The 12,508-nt window shown below is 37.0% G+C and overlaps 1 protein-coding gene across 2 annotated transcripts in view; it reads left to right on the top strand.

Moving 5' to 3' along the window:
* The window catches only part of CPED1 (cadherin like and PC-esterase domain containing 1), a 265,116-nt gene that overhangs the window by 128,927 nt on the left and 123,681 nt on the right, over positions 1–12,508 (top strand). For both annotated transcript variants that reach the window (XM_008705809.2, XM_008705811.2), the window contains exons 12-15: positions 3,802–3,872; positions 5,783–5,833; positions 10,279–10,462; positions 12,340–12,508. In XM_008705809.2, the coding sequence (XP_008704031.1) occupies positions 3,802–3,872; positions 5,783–5,833; positions 10,279–10,462; positions 12,340–12,508 (475 nt within the window). The remainder of the gene's footprint in view (positions 1–3,801; positions 3,873–5,782; positions 5,834–10,278; positions 10,463–12,339) is intronic.

Genomic DNA, 12,508 nt, shown 5'->3' with positions numbered 1-12,508 from the left:
CAACAAAGAGAAATGTGTCCAAATATTTGTGCTTTGGAAAATAAGCTTCTTTAAAGCATTGAAACCATAACAATCCTAGTGGCCTTCAAACACTGTAATAAGAACGCATCCGACAGCTTTTCAAACCAATAGGACTTGACTCTACTACAGAGTAATGTTTAAAATTAAAAGTTTCAATCTCATTTCATTCCGTGATATATATCCTTGAATTACAGGAGCATCAGACAGAAAGAATTAGGTGCCTTTTTTTTTTTTTTTTTTTAAATGAGCCATCAGTCAGCGTGGAGCCCAAGATGGTATGAGAATTTATTTAGAGAGTTTTTGAGAAGTGACTGTATTCTGGGCATAATCTAGCCAAATTCACAAATATGTCTGTCCCTGCCACAAGAATAGAACTTTTCTTTTTTAGAAGGTAGAATCTCAGAGGGAAACATTTGACCGCTCATTTCCACTTCCATTCTAATGAGAGGTGGTAATGAGGGGATGGGAGAGAGGACAGGCCAGGTGAATATATTCACATCTCCTGTAGTTGTCGAAAAGGGACAGTGCCCAAGGCACTGACTAAGTCTGCTTCTCTTTTATATGATGGAATTCAGGGAATATTTGACTTTTCTACTGCCAGGAAAACAGAAGCAAACCTAAGCCTCCTAGAGAGATGAAAGACGAAAGGGCCATGCCACAATCGCTTCTGTCTCTTGCAGTCCCTCTCAGGAAGGAACGGCTTCAGTTCTCCTGACTTGTGCTGCTTTTCCCTCTGCCTCAGGAGGTAATGAAAGCCTTTCCATAAGAATTTTTTTATAATTCAAAAAAACAAATAATCATCTATTCGAAGAATTCTTAGGACATTTCCCAGGATCAGAACTTACTTTAATTGCCACGACTTTATGAAGTTGGCCTTATTCCCTCAATGCTCAGAAGTAGTAAGCCTGACAGAAGCCTTTATTTGTTTGAAAATTACATTTTAAATAATAGAGCTCAATGCCCATTTGTTTGTTCTTCCCCCCCAACTCAAGTCATTCAAGTCTGTCTCATTCGTCATTATCAACGGGGAAGAGCAGACTTGATTTCCCAAGGAACCAATTTAGGTATTGTTTTTACCTTTAACTAAATTCCCTTGAGATATACAAGTTTTGGAAAATGTGTTCCCCAGCATTTTTCTCAAGCTGCATATATGGTGTAAGGTTAAGGAAGGGACTTATCTTAAGTTCAGAATACTGCATTTAACCCAAACCCTAAGCCTAACCCTAACTGATTCCCTTTGAATAAGGGAATTTATTAGTGGTCAGTGTTGAAAGCGGTCAGTGTAGAAAGGGTCAGAACTTTCTTGAATCAAACAGACATGGATTCAAATATCCCAACCCTAGAGTTTACTAATTATAGCAGCGGAAGTTTTCACACCTCTGAGACTCAATCTCCACATCTGTAACATAAGGATTATACTACCTACCACATATTATTTCACAAGAATTACATAAGGTAATTTCCATGTACTACGTGGTGTCTGGTATGCTGCAATGCAAGTAGGTAATAAATATTAATATTGACTTTTCATGTTTCTCGACCATCCAAAGGTCACTTTAGGATCTACAGTGGAGGAAACATTTTTCTTTCTTTTATAGGAAAAGCAGGACAAGTTCGAAAGATTTATCTGCGTTAACACTGAGAACATTAAATTTTAGATCTTTATCAAAAAGCAATTAGGTAAATCACTCTGAGAACATTTCAGGAAAGAATACTGAGTTCTAATTATCTTCAGATTTACCTGGGAGCATATGTATATTTAATTATCATCCATGCTGTGCTACAAGGAGGATGGATATTATACACATTTTCCAGATGAGGAAACCATGCTGAGAAGGTGGTTCATTTGCTCAAGCCACCTAGCCAAGAAAAACAGGGGTCCATGGCCCGGTGCTTTATTCCAGTACACCCTGTAGATGGGCAGGTCAGGAGTAGTCATTTGTCATTGTCCTTATCTTCACAATGGACACCTCCAGCTTTTTCTACAGAAAAAGCCAATTTTACGTACCTATGCTACCTATGGGGATTAATGACTTCATGCTTCCTTTTATTTTTATTTTTTAAAACTAGTTATTTATTTAAGTAATTCCTACACCCAGTGTGGGGCTTGAAGTCACGACCCGGAGATCCAGAGCCACATGCTCCCCAGACTGAGCCAGCCAGGTGCTCCTATGCTGCCTTTTAAATAAAGATCATTTGCTTAGAGCAACAAGAGATAAAGAAGAGATAATGTCAGAAAAGCAACAGTTAGAAAAAGTGACCATTATTTATGTCTGTGCCCTGAGGCTTAGAATCCAGAGGTCGCCACAGAATTAGTGTAAATCTGAGCAGACTGAAAATATTATAATCAGTATTTGGGCACCTTCTGCTAATTTTCACATTACTAGAAATAAAGTTGCAAGTGTACTTTGCTTTCCTCATAGGCTTTCCATGAAAAAGCCACATTTTTAAAAACAAATAATTTATTCACAAAATTGCACAAGGAATCTCTGCAGGATGCTTTAGCATACAAACATCTCATTCCATTAAGATAGTAATTCAGTGTATGTGCCTTTCAGGGTTGTATCTTTTATGAGCTTCGCTTAAAGTTTTTGCTTCACATGAATTCAGAGATTTTTTTTTTTAATTTGGCCTGGCACCCAGTCAACCTTCAACTAAACATATCTCACCCCATGCTTGCTTTATCTGTTTCTTCATTCCTTGGGAGAAGGGAAATATTTTAAAGTAAGTCTTAGACATTTTTCTTTTTCACCCCTAAATACTTCACTGTATGCATCAAAGAAAGAAAAGAGACGTCACAAGTAAAACTACAATAAAATTATCACACCTTCCCACATTAGCAGTATTTTTAATTCCTTGATTTTTCATAATTTGCTGATGTTTCTATTCTGATGGAACCGAATATGCCTGTTCATCTCTTCTCTACCACAGTGCCCAGCACAATATCTGGGACAATAAATATTTATAAAATGTAACTTAACACAGAGCATCTGATTTCATTCTAACAGCATCGCTGTGAAATCAGGCCAGTGATTTTCTCTCAGTCCTGCTGCAGTAGACATGGAGAATCACGGCACAGCCCGGGAAAGCCCAATCACATCCTTCAGCACAGCCCAGGAAAGCCCAATCACATCCTTCCCCGTATTCTCCATCATCAGGACCAGCAAGTTTTCGGTCTGCAGTTTAGATTATTGGGGCACAACTTTGAGAAGCTAAAGAGCAATTGGGCCAAGCACTTAGTTACACAACAGAAAAACATGAGGCAAACACACCAAGAGAAACTGACCTTACCATTAAGTACAGTTAGTCAGCGTTTGAGGAGAGAAGACGCAACAAGACGTAGGTCATTTTCTGCATAGCACACTTCAACGTTTCTTAGATTGTGTGTACGTTCTTTGGAGTCTGTGCTTCAGACTTTCCACGCCTTCTTGCTTCAAGACTGTGTAATTTTAGCCAAACAGATTCTAATAAGACTGTGTGCTCCCAAATTACTTCTGTTGGACCCAGTCTATCAGAAATTGCTCACTTTTGGACTGAAGAGTGACTTTTTGCCCTGGTTTTCTTCAAATGTGCTTCTGCTGATTAGAGATGATGAGATTTCCACCCACCTCACTTGAGGCCAGGTTGCCAGTCTTGAGGAATGAAACCCAGAAAATGTTTCTTTGTGTTCATTAAAATATCTGTGCCCACACAGGGAAAAAAAAAACAGTGTGTTAGACGTAATTTCCATGAATTTTGTTCATTTCATTGATCCAGATTTGTCTGGCATTGTATTTGCAGGAATTCTTTCACAGAGGATGAGAACATTGAAAAACCACAAGTACCATTTGATGCAACTGAAAATAAAAAAGGTAAAAAGATATAGTCTCACTTCTTCCAACATGAAAATAAGTATTGTATAACTCCCAAAATATATAAGAAAAATGTTTAGCTTCATTAGCAATCAAAAAATGGAAGTTAAACTAGGAAATGCTATTTTCCCTCAAATTTGCAAAGGTTTTTCCTCTTAAAGATAATAGAGTTGAGAAGAGCGTAAGGAAATAGGTATTCTCTTGCCGCTGGTGCTGGTATTAATTAGAGCAACCACCGTTAAGGGGCCATGTAATAACATGTAAGAAAATCTTTAAAAGTTATTCTTACAGGGGCACCTGGGTGGCACAGCGGTTAAGCATCTGCCTTCGGCTCAGGGCGTGATCCCGGCGTTATGGGATCGAGCCCCACATCAGGCTCTTCTGCTATGAGCCTGCTTCTTCCTCTCCCACTCCCCCTGCTTGTGTTCCCTCTCTCGCTGGCTGTCTCTATCTCTGTTGAATAAATAAATAAAATCTTTAAAAAAAAAAAAAAGTTATTCTTACAGGGGCACCTGGGTGGTGTAGTCAGTTAAGCATCCAACTCTTGGTTTCTCCTCAGGTCATGATCTCAGGGTCCTGGGATTGAGCCCCACATGAGGCTCTGCACTCAGCTTGGAGTCTGCTTGAGATTCTCTCTCCCTCTCCCTCTGCCCTTCTTGCTCAGGCTGTCTCTCTCTCTCAAATAAATAAACAGTTATTCTTGCATCATCGAAATCTCACTCCTAGATACTCATTTTAGGGAAATAATTAAGAATATACACAAAAGTTTAGTTACATATGTTTTGAAAATAAATTAGAATTTACTTCTATTGTAATAATAGTGAATTGGATAAATAAATTAAGTCATAGACTTCCAATATAATACCGTAAAGCCATTCTAATATTCCAGAAAAATATTTCTGACATGAAAGATGTTTATGGTGTGGTGTTAAATGAAACAATTGACTACAAGCAACCTGGGCCACAAGGAACATCAATGGCAATTGTGATTTTCTTTTCTAGACTTACCTCTACTTTTTCTAGTTTTTTCCTTCTAAAGAACATCTGAACTTTTGATCATACAAAAAGAAAATATTTCTAATTTTAAGACTAAAAGATGAAAAGAAGTACCACGTGTCTACAACTTTTTAGAAATCAAAATTTTCCTATTACAAATCAAGGTTTAATACAATACAGTGGTTCTCAGCCTATGGCCCCTAGACCAGAAACATCAGCATCACCTGGGAAGTTTGGACCATTCAGATCTACTGAATCAGAATCATACCTCTCTAGGTATGAGGCCCAACCCTCTGCATTTTAAGAAGTCCTTCAGATGATTCTGAGGCATGTTAAAGTTTGACAGCCACTGATTCAATAGAAGAAATTGGTAAGCCCAGTGAAGAACTGGTGATAAGCTGCTATTCTGTGTCTTTCTCACTCCCACCATTTTTCTCTTTAAATGAATGATTTAAGCACTCTGAGTGTTTTTATTCATTCCTTTGTTCCATCAGTATTTTGTAAGGAGTTTTTTAGATAGATGTTTGGTTTAATACAAAAACTTAAGAGGAAATGTCAAGTGGAATCAACTGGATAAAACTTCTGTAATTCTAATGACTTGGGATATTATAGTCATAAAATCATGGAACCTTCTAGAAGGAATCTCAATAGATCACCTTCAGGCAATGGATGACATTTAGACCATTCATATTTCTCCCTTAATATTTTCCTGTGTGAAATAATCATTCTCCTGAGATTTGAACCAAATAACTTCTTTTGTTTTACTGTAGCTTTCAGTTTAACTAAGAAGTGCTTTCTGATATAAGAAAAGTTAAATAATAAAATGTGTTCTACTTTATGCTGTTTGAGATTACCGAATATGTATTCTTTTTATTTTAATAGTTTTCATTTTAAATTAACTTTTCTTTTTTTAGCTGGTGTTCCACGAATTATGAATGAAACCAAAGAAGTTCATTGTAGTAATGGTGAGTTCCAATGAAAGTGTTTCAGTGGCATAATCAATAGTGAGGAACAACCCTGCTTTGAATAAATCAGCATTTTATCATATTTGAGTACTTTTAGATTGTAATGTATTTTAAAAAATTTTTTAGAAGTTTCTGAATGAGTTGATATCTGTCACTTTTGCATAAGAAGAACATTTTTAGTTTTCTATTTTTGAAGTGAAATGTTATGTTTATGTGTTTGTTTGTTTAAGGCCAGTGACTTTCAAACTCATTTTGAGGGGTCTTCAAGGTGCTAAGGCTTTGTCTTGGAGACTGCTCAAGTGGATAAGCTTGACTTGTCTGCTTTATACATCAATTTTTTAGGGCTCACACCACACCACAGGGATTCCTTTTCTGCCAGATTGTTGACATAATGGATAGTACTTGAGTTGAATTTTCATTGTAACAATTGAGTGTTTTTAATCTGATTTTCAGTTTATTTTCTTAAAATTCATGATTTTTTTTACTAAGGTATAATCAAGAAAAATAGCATGTATATAATAGTAATTCATTTTAAGTATATAGATATTAGGATTTAAAAATAATTTTCTTTATTCTGCTCGGTATTATTCCAGTAGCCTTACAAATATATAATTCTAGAGAATCTAACGGATGTTTCCAAGATCACAGGGCTATTAAATGCCTGAGATGGATCACGAAGCTGGATCTTCCAATTCTTAGTCGAAAGCTCATGAATTATCTTTATAACAGTATGATGGAAAAATAAGAGTTCTACTTAGCAGTTTTGCTTTTTGACCGTGTGGGTGTATGTATATATATGTATATATATATATATGGCTCTAAAACATACACTCAGAAAATTTAGCCTTTCACAAAAAATCTATTCCAGTAAAACATAAAAGCTGAAAAAAAATAAAATTTATGGACTAAGGTTTAATTTATCATAAATAAGAGTCTTTCAGTTTAATAAAATCTAATTGTATCTTCTAAAATGAAATTTGATTCATTCATTATGTTAACAGTATCATTAAAATCAGGGTAGACTGAGAGGTTATACAATAACGTGGTTTAATAGAATCAACAAGTACATCCAACTAAAGAAAAACAGCATTTTTTTTTAAGATTTTATTTATTTATTCGACAGAGAGAGAGACAGCCAGCGAGAGAGGGAACACAAGCAGGGGGAGTGGGAGAGGAAGAAACAGGCTCAGAGCAGAGGAGCCTGATGTGGGGCTCGATCCCATAATGCCGGGATCACGCCCTGAGCCAAAGGCAGACGCTTAACCGCTGTGCCACCCAGGCGCCCCAAGAAAAACAGCATTTTAAATAAAGTATTGCTGATCAGGAAAAATAACAAATATGACTTGCCTGCACTTTCCATCCAATCTCTTCCTCCTAGAAAAATACATGTGCCTCTTGGGAAACCGGTGCCTAGGTTGTAGTGGGAAGATGAGTAGGGCGAAAATCAGGAGCAAGATGAGAATGCACATTTGTCACATGCTAGGCTCTGGGGTAGATACGGCATCAAGAAAGCCACTCACCTCTTTGGTCTTCTATTTTATAATGTATAAAATGAAGTAACTCTATGGGGATAATCTCACTTTTTTTCAGTTCCCAGGTAACCTGCTGTAAAGGATGTGAACATGTTAGATAAGCTCTTCAGCTTAGTTTATATTTTTATGTTGATAAAAAATTAGGCCTACCTGGGTCTGTATAATTAATCTGTCTACTTTCTTGGCATGATCTAAGATTTTAAAAATAACTTGATGATGCCTCAGAACAGGTGGGATTATCCTTCAGAGTCTAGGCTTTTCTTGCGTTTAATATGAGTTATGATTATCCCTCGAGAGGGCAATAAAACTCTGTGGTTAAACGAATCCATTAAAAGCAACCAAAACTTCAAACAGCTTTCCCAAATACACTTGCCAAATAGGTTAAGCAGCCTGCTACCACCATAGCTCATGCTGGGTTCTCCGTGGATCTGGGGTAAGCTGGCCCGAGGCGAGTTGGCACTGGGCTGGGAAGGATGCCAAGGAAACTCCAGGTGTTTGTAGACAGCAGCACTGATGATTCAGGTGAAGACAGATCAGCTTTTAAGCAGGGGGTTAGGATGCAGCACTTAAGCCAGAGGTGGAGAGTTTCTGATGAAACCAAAAACAAGCACTTGCTAGAATCTTGCTTAAGAGAATGATCACACATTTGTCTCATGTGGGGCTGTGTTTCAGTGTTATAATGGGCAAGACCCATTGGAAACTTTCACTATGAAGTTAAAGTGTAAACTGCAGGGAAATTAACTCTCAGTGACTGTTTTACAAAAATAGGTCTTCTTAAGTTAAAGTATATCTTCTGTGGTTACTATTTTGAAAAAATAAATCTTATATTCGTTATTCATTTAGCTGGTTTTGAGCATAAGAGTGTAATGCAAGTGTTTATGTTCCCTTTCTACTTAGGAATTGGTCCTCTCAAAAGCGCATTTTGTATCTCTGGACTCCAGCCTGTTTAAAGTGTTATGTTAGGTTCACAGTCTCCATTTGAGTCAGATCTCATGACCAACAATAGCCTGTTTTTATTGTGCTTATCTCAGTCCTTGAACATAGAATGTGCTGGGAAAAAAGTTTTTTTTTAACTGAATGCATTATTAATAGTAGTCGAATTCAAATAAAAAGCTATGGTCCTTTTCAGGAGGAAATCTAATAATATAATCTTGCCCTCATTCTTTAACTTTTTCTCTTTTATTACAAGAATTTCAGGAGTTGACAATGACCATCAACATTATAGATGCAGTCTGCCTACATCTTTCAGCCAGATCAAATCTTCAGTAAAAAGTACAATCAATCAAGAGGGTTGTTTACCCAATTCACTGAGTTATTTAATCAAACTGACTAGTTGTTTATTTTTTACTGAGACTTTTCCCTACGATGAAGTTACAATATATTTTTTGTATTATTATTTATTCCTAATTTGCACCTGGGTGGTTTTTTCTTTTGCCAGCTGAGAAAACTATAGAGTGAGTCAGAAATACATAGAGTTTTTCTTATTTTCATTTTCAGTTTTCATTTTCATATGTACGTATAGGAGTTGAACTGAGACACAGTTCTCAGAACTGGAATAAAACATCCATAAGGTCGGCGGTATCCACCGCCACAGATATGCCTCCATGTCTGTCAGAGAAATATAGAATGGTTGGCATTAGTGAGTCATAAAGTCCAGGGTGGCATGGGAGATGTGACTAGAGAGAAGAAGACGAGGAAGAGATTGTGAAATGCCTCGTCTGCTTTATTAGGAGCTTAGACTAGATTTTGGAGATAATGAGAAACCATTAAAGAATGGAAGCTGAGACAGGTCTGATTTTAGAAACCTCACTGTGATGGCTGTATACAGATAGTGGAAGGGACAATGGTTCAGAAGATCATCTACTTTCTTTAAGTTCAGTATATAGCTTCCAGCCTTGAATTCCGCATTATCTGTTTTGTTGCCATATTGTTAAACATGCTTGAACATTTTATTTAAAGGCAATAGAAGGATACTTTCATTTTAAAGATTTCCATAGAATCCACTGGAATTTGGTTAACTACCAAAAAGTGTTTATGGAACAAAATACTTATTAGTATTTCTTTGAAAAATATTTGCTAAGCTTCCTTTGAGCAATGTGTTTATTCCAAATATGCAACCAATATAATTTAGCAGTGGCTGGTATATATGCCTATAAATACATTTTCTTTTTCTCATCAAGATACTTTTGTAAAAATTGGGCTACCACCTAGAAACACATTTTTAAAATGGCTTAGATATATGGTTCAAAGTAATATGCTGGGTTCTACAACAGGATTGAGCAGAGTATAACATTTCCTTCTCATACTTTAGGGCACTTTCTTGTGTTGGGGTGACTGGGGCAGGGAGAGGGGTCTCAGGATGTCCTGCTGCTGTTTTTGTATCCGAGTGTTTGGTATAATATTAGATTTCACATTCTTCACTCCACCCTACTGCCTGTAAGCTACTATATCAACTCAATGGCAGCTTAATGACTCTCCCTATTAAGCAATTTTCCTCATTCTCTGCTGGTGCCCTTCTGTTCCCACTTCACAGAGTCATCACCCCCATTTACCAGTTGCTTGATAGATGCAATAAATGCCACGAAAATGTTATCAATCCACTGGTGAGACATTTTCCCACCTTCTCACTGCCTTTAAACTTTTAAGGGCTGAGCAAAAACTATCATCTGTATAATGCCAACTAAAGTCAACAGCTGTTATATAAGGCAAGCTCTACAAAATTTGACAAATAGAAAATCCAGCTGAAGCCATAAATCAAATATGACCAGAGTGCCGAGTAGAAAATCAGCAGTGATCATGAAGGTTGTTCAAGGATTAAAAAAAAAAACAACAAAACTTAATCATATGTGCTTTTTAAACATTTATCCATTTCACAGTTGTCTTTTCTTTGCCATTGTTGTTTTATTTTAACAGATGACACACAATGTTATATCAAGCAGATCCTCACACATCCACATTTGGAACTAAATCCTGAATTTAACCCAAAGATCAAAGATTATTACTCTGAAGTCCCATTTGACGTGGTCACAGTGACAATTGGAGCAGAGACTTCTAAGTGTCAGTGCAAGGTGTACCTGCATGATCGGGCAGGACCAAGGTACGGGGACGTTGACCAGGGCTGAGTGGAGACATCATAGTGAAGCAGATATTTGAAGCAACCTTTGAAGGTTCAGAAAAGCTGAAGCATCAAATCAGTTGGTGAGGTTGCCAGGGTGTTAAATCCTTCCACTTTTCAGGTGTCATGTGGTAAAATAAAGCACGTTATCAGTGCTCTACTGATCTGTTAGCAATCTTAGATTTCAAGTTTTTAATGTAAATTCTAGCTAGTTCACATATATGGTAAAATTGGTTTCAGGTGCAGAATTTCATGATTCATCACTTACATATAACACCCACTGCTCATCACAAGTGCCCTCCTTAATCCCCATCACCCATTTAGCCCATCCGCCACCCTCTCCATCAACCCAGTTTCTATAGTTAAAAGTCTCATGGTTTACTTCCCTCTCTCTTTTTGTCTTTCCTCTGTGTTCATCTGTTTTGTTTCTTTAATTCCACTATGAGTGAAATTATATGGTATTTGTCTTTCTCTGACTGACTTATTTCACTTAGCAGAATATACTCTAGCTCCATCCATGTTGTTGCAAATGGCAAGATTTCATTCTTTTTTATGGTGGAGTAATATTCCAATATATATCGATACCATATCTTCTTTAACCATTCATCAGTCGATGGGCATTTGGTCTCTTTCCATATTTTGGCTATTGTGGATAGGGCTGCTATAAACATTGGGGTTCATGTGTCCCCTTCAAATCACCATTTTTGTATTCTTTGGGTAAATGCCTACTAGTGCAATTGCTGGATGATAGGGTAGTTCTATTTTTAACTTTTTGAGGGACCTCCATACTGTTTTCCACAGTGGCTGCACCAGTTAGCATTCCCACCAACAGTGAAAGAGGGTTCCCCTTTCACCACACCCTTGCCAACATCTGTTGTTTCCTGTGTTAATTTTAGCCGTTCTGACAGGTATGAGATGTATCTCATTGTGGTTTTGATTTATATTTCCCTGATGATGAGTGATGTTGAGCATTTTTTTCATTTTTTCATGTGTCTGTTAGCCATCTGTATGTCTCCTTTGGAAAAATGTCTGTTTCTGTCTTCTGCCCATTTCTTAACTGGATTATTTAGTTTTGGGGTGTTGAATTTGATAAGTTCTTTATAGCTTTTGGATACTCTGTTAGCAATCTTTGGATCTAATCTCTGTCACAATGTTGTAACAAAAGAGGATCTTGTGATTTGAAATATTAAAGAGATTCATTAAGGGGAGCTTCCTCCTACCGTATCCCAACTCTTCAAGATTTTGAATATTCAAGGGTTGAATAAAAATTTTAGTGACAATTTATGGACATACTAACACTAATTTTCCTAGTCTCATGGGATTTTTTTTCTATTGACTCTTTTGAGAGTCACCAACTCATTTGTTTATAATTTTGAACAGAAGACAGAATTTTTTATTACATGCCATGTTCACGGCAAGGAAGATACTCATGTTCCCATGCTGTAGGGAAGGAAATGCATTTGGTGTCCCTGCGAGCTAAGAGAGTCTAGTAGAAAGAAAAGAGGATTCAAGTCAGACCAACCTGCATCCTAGCCCTGACTCTACCATGGGACTTTGGGTATAGAGTTGGTATATTAAATGAGATAATGTATGACCCTGAGAAGTGGTTAATAAATATTAGTTTCCTTCCCTGTGATTGCTAGAGGACATGACTTGCTCTGCAAGATAATTGTTGACATACCAAAGTACATAATTAAGTTTTTTTCATATTTTAAGTTTGTTATGAAGTTGTATAGACCTTATTTGCTTTTGTGTACAAATTATAGGCATTAAATAAATATTGATGTATGAATCCATCATACGTCAATATTTATTTATTCATATGGATGTATGAATAAATCTCTCCTCTCTCTCTCTAGCTTTGCCAACTACCCTCTGGGTTTGGGAATGAACAAAATCTCAATGCTGGTAGCGGATGAATCTCCAGCACAGGGGGAGACCCTGGTCACATACAAACTCACCATCTACAGAGAAGACCGCCCAAGCCTGCCCTTGTTTGAGGACTTCACAGCATGTGGTTTTGTGCAG

Source organism: Ursus maritimus, unplaced genomic scaffold (assembly GCF_017311325.1).
Source record: "Ursus maritimus isolate PB19 unplaced genomic scaffold, ASM1731132v1 scaffold_3, whole genome shotgun sequence".
NCBI lineage: Eukaryota > Metazoa > Chordata > Mammalia > Carnivora > Ursidae > Ursus > Ursus maritimus.
This window is presented reverse-complemented; position numbering and strand designations above follow the sequence as displayed.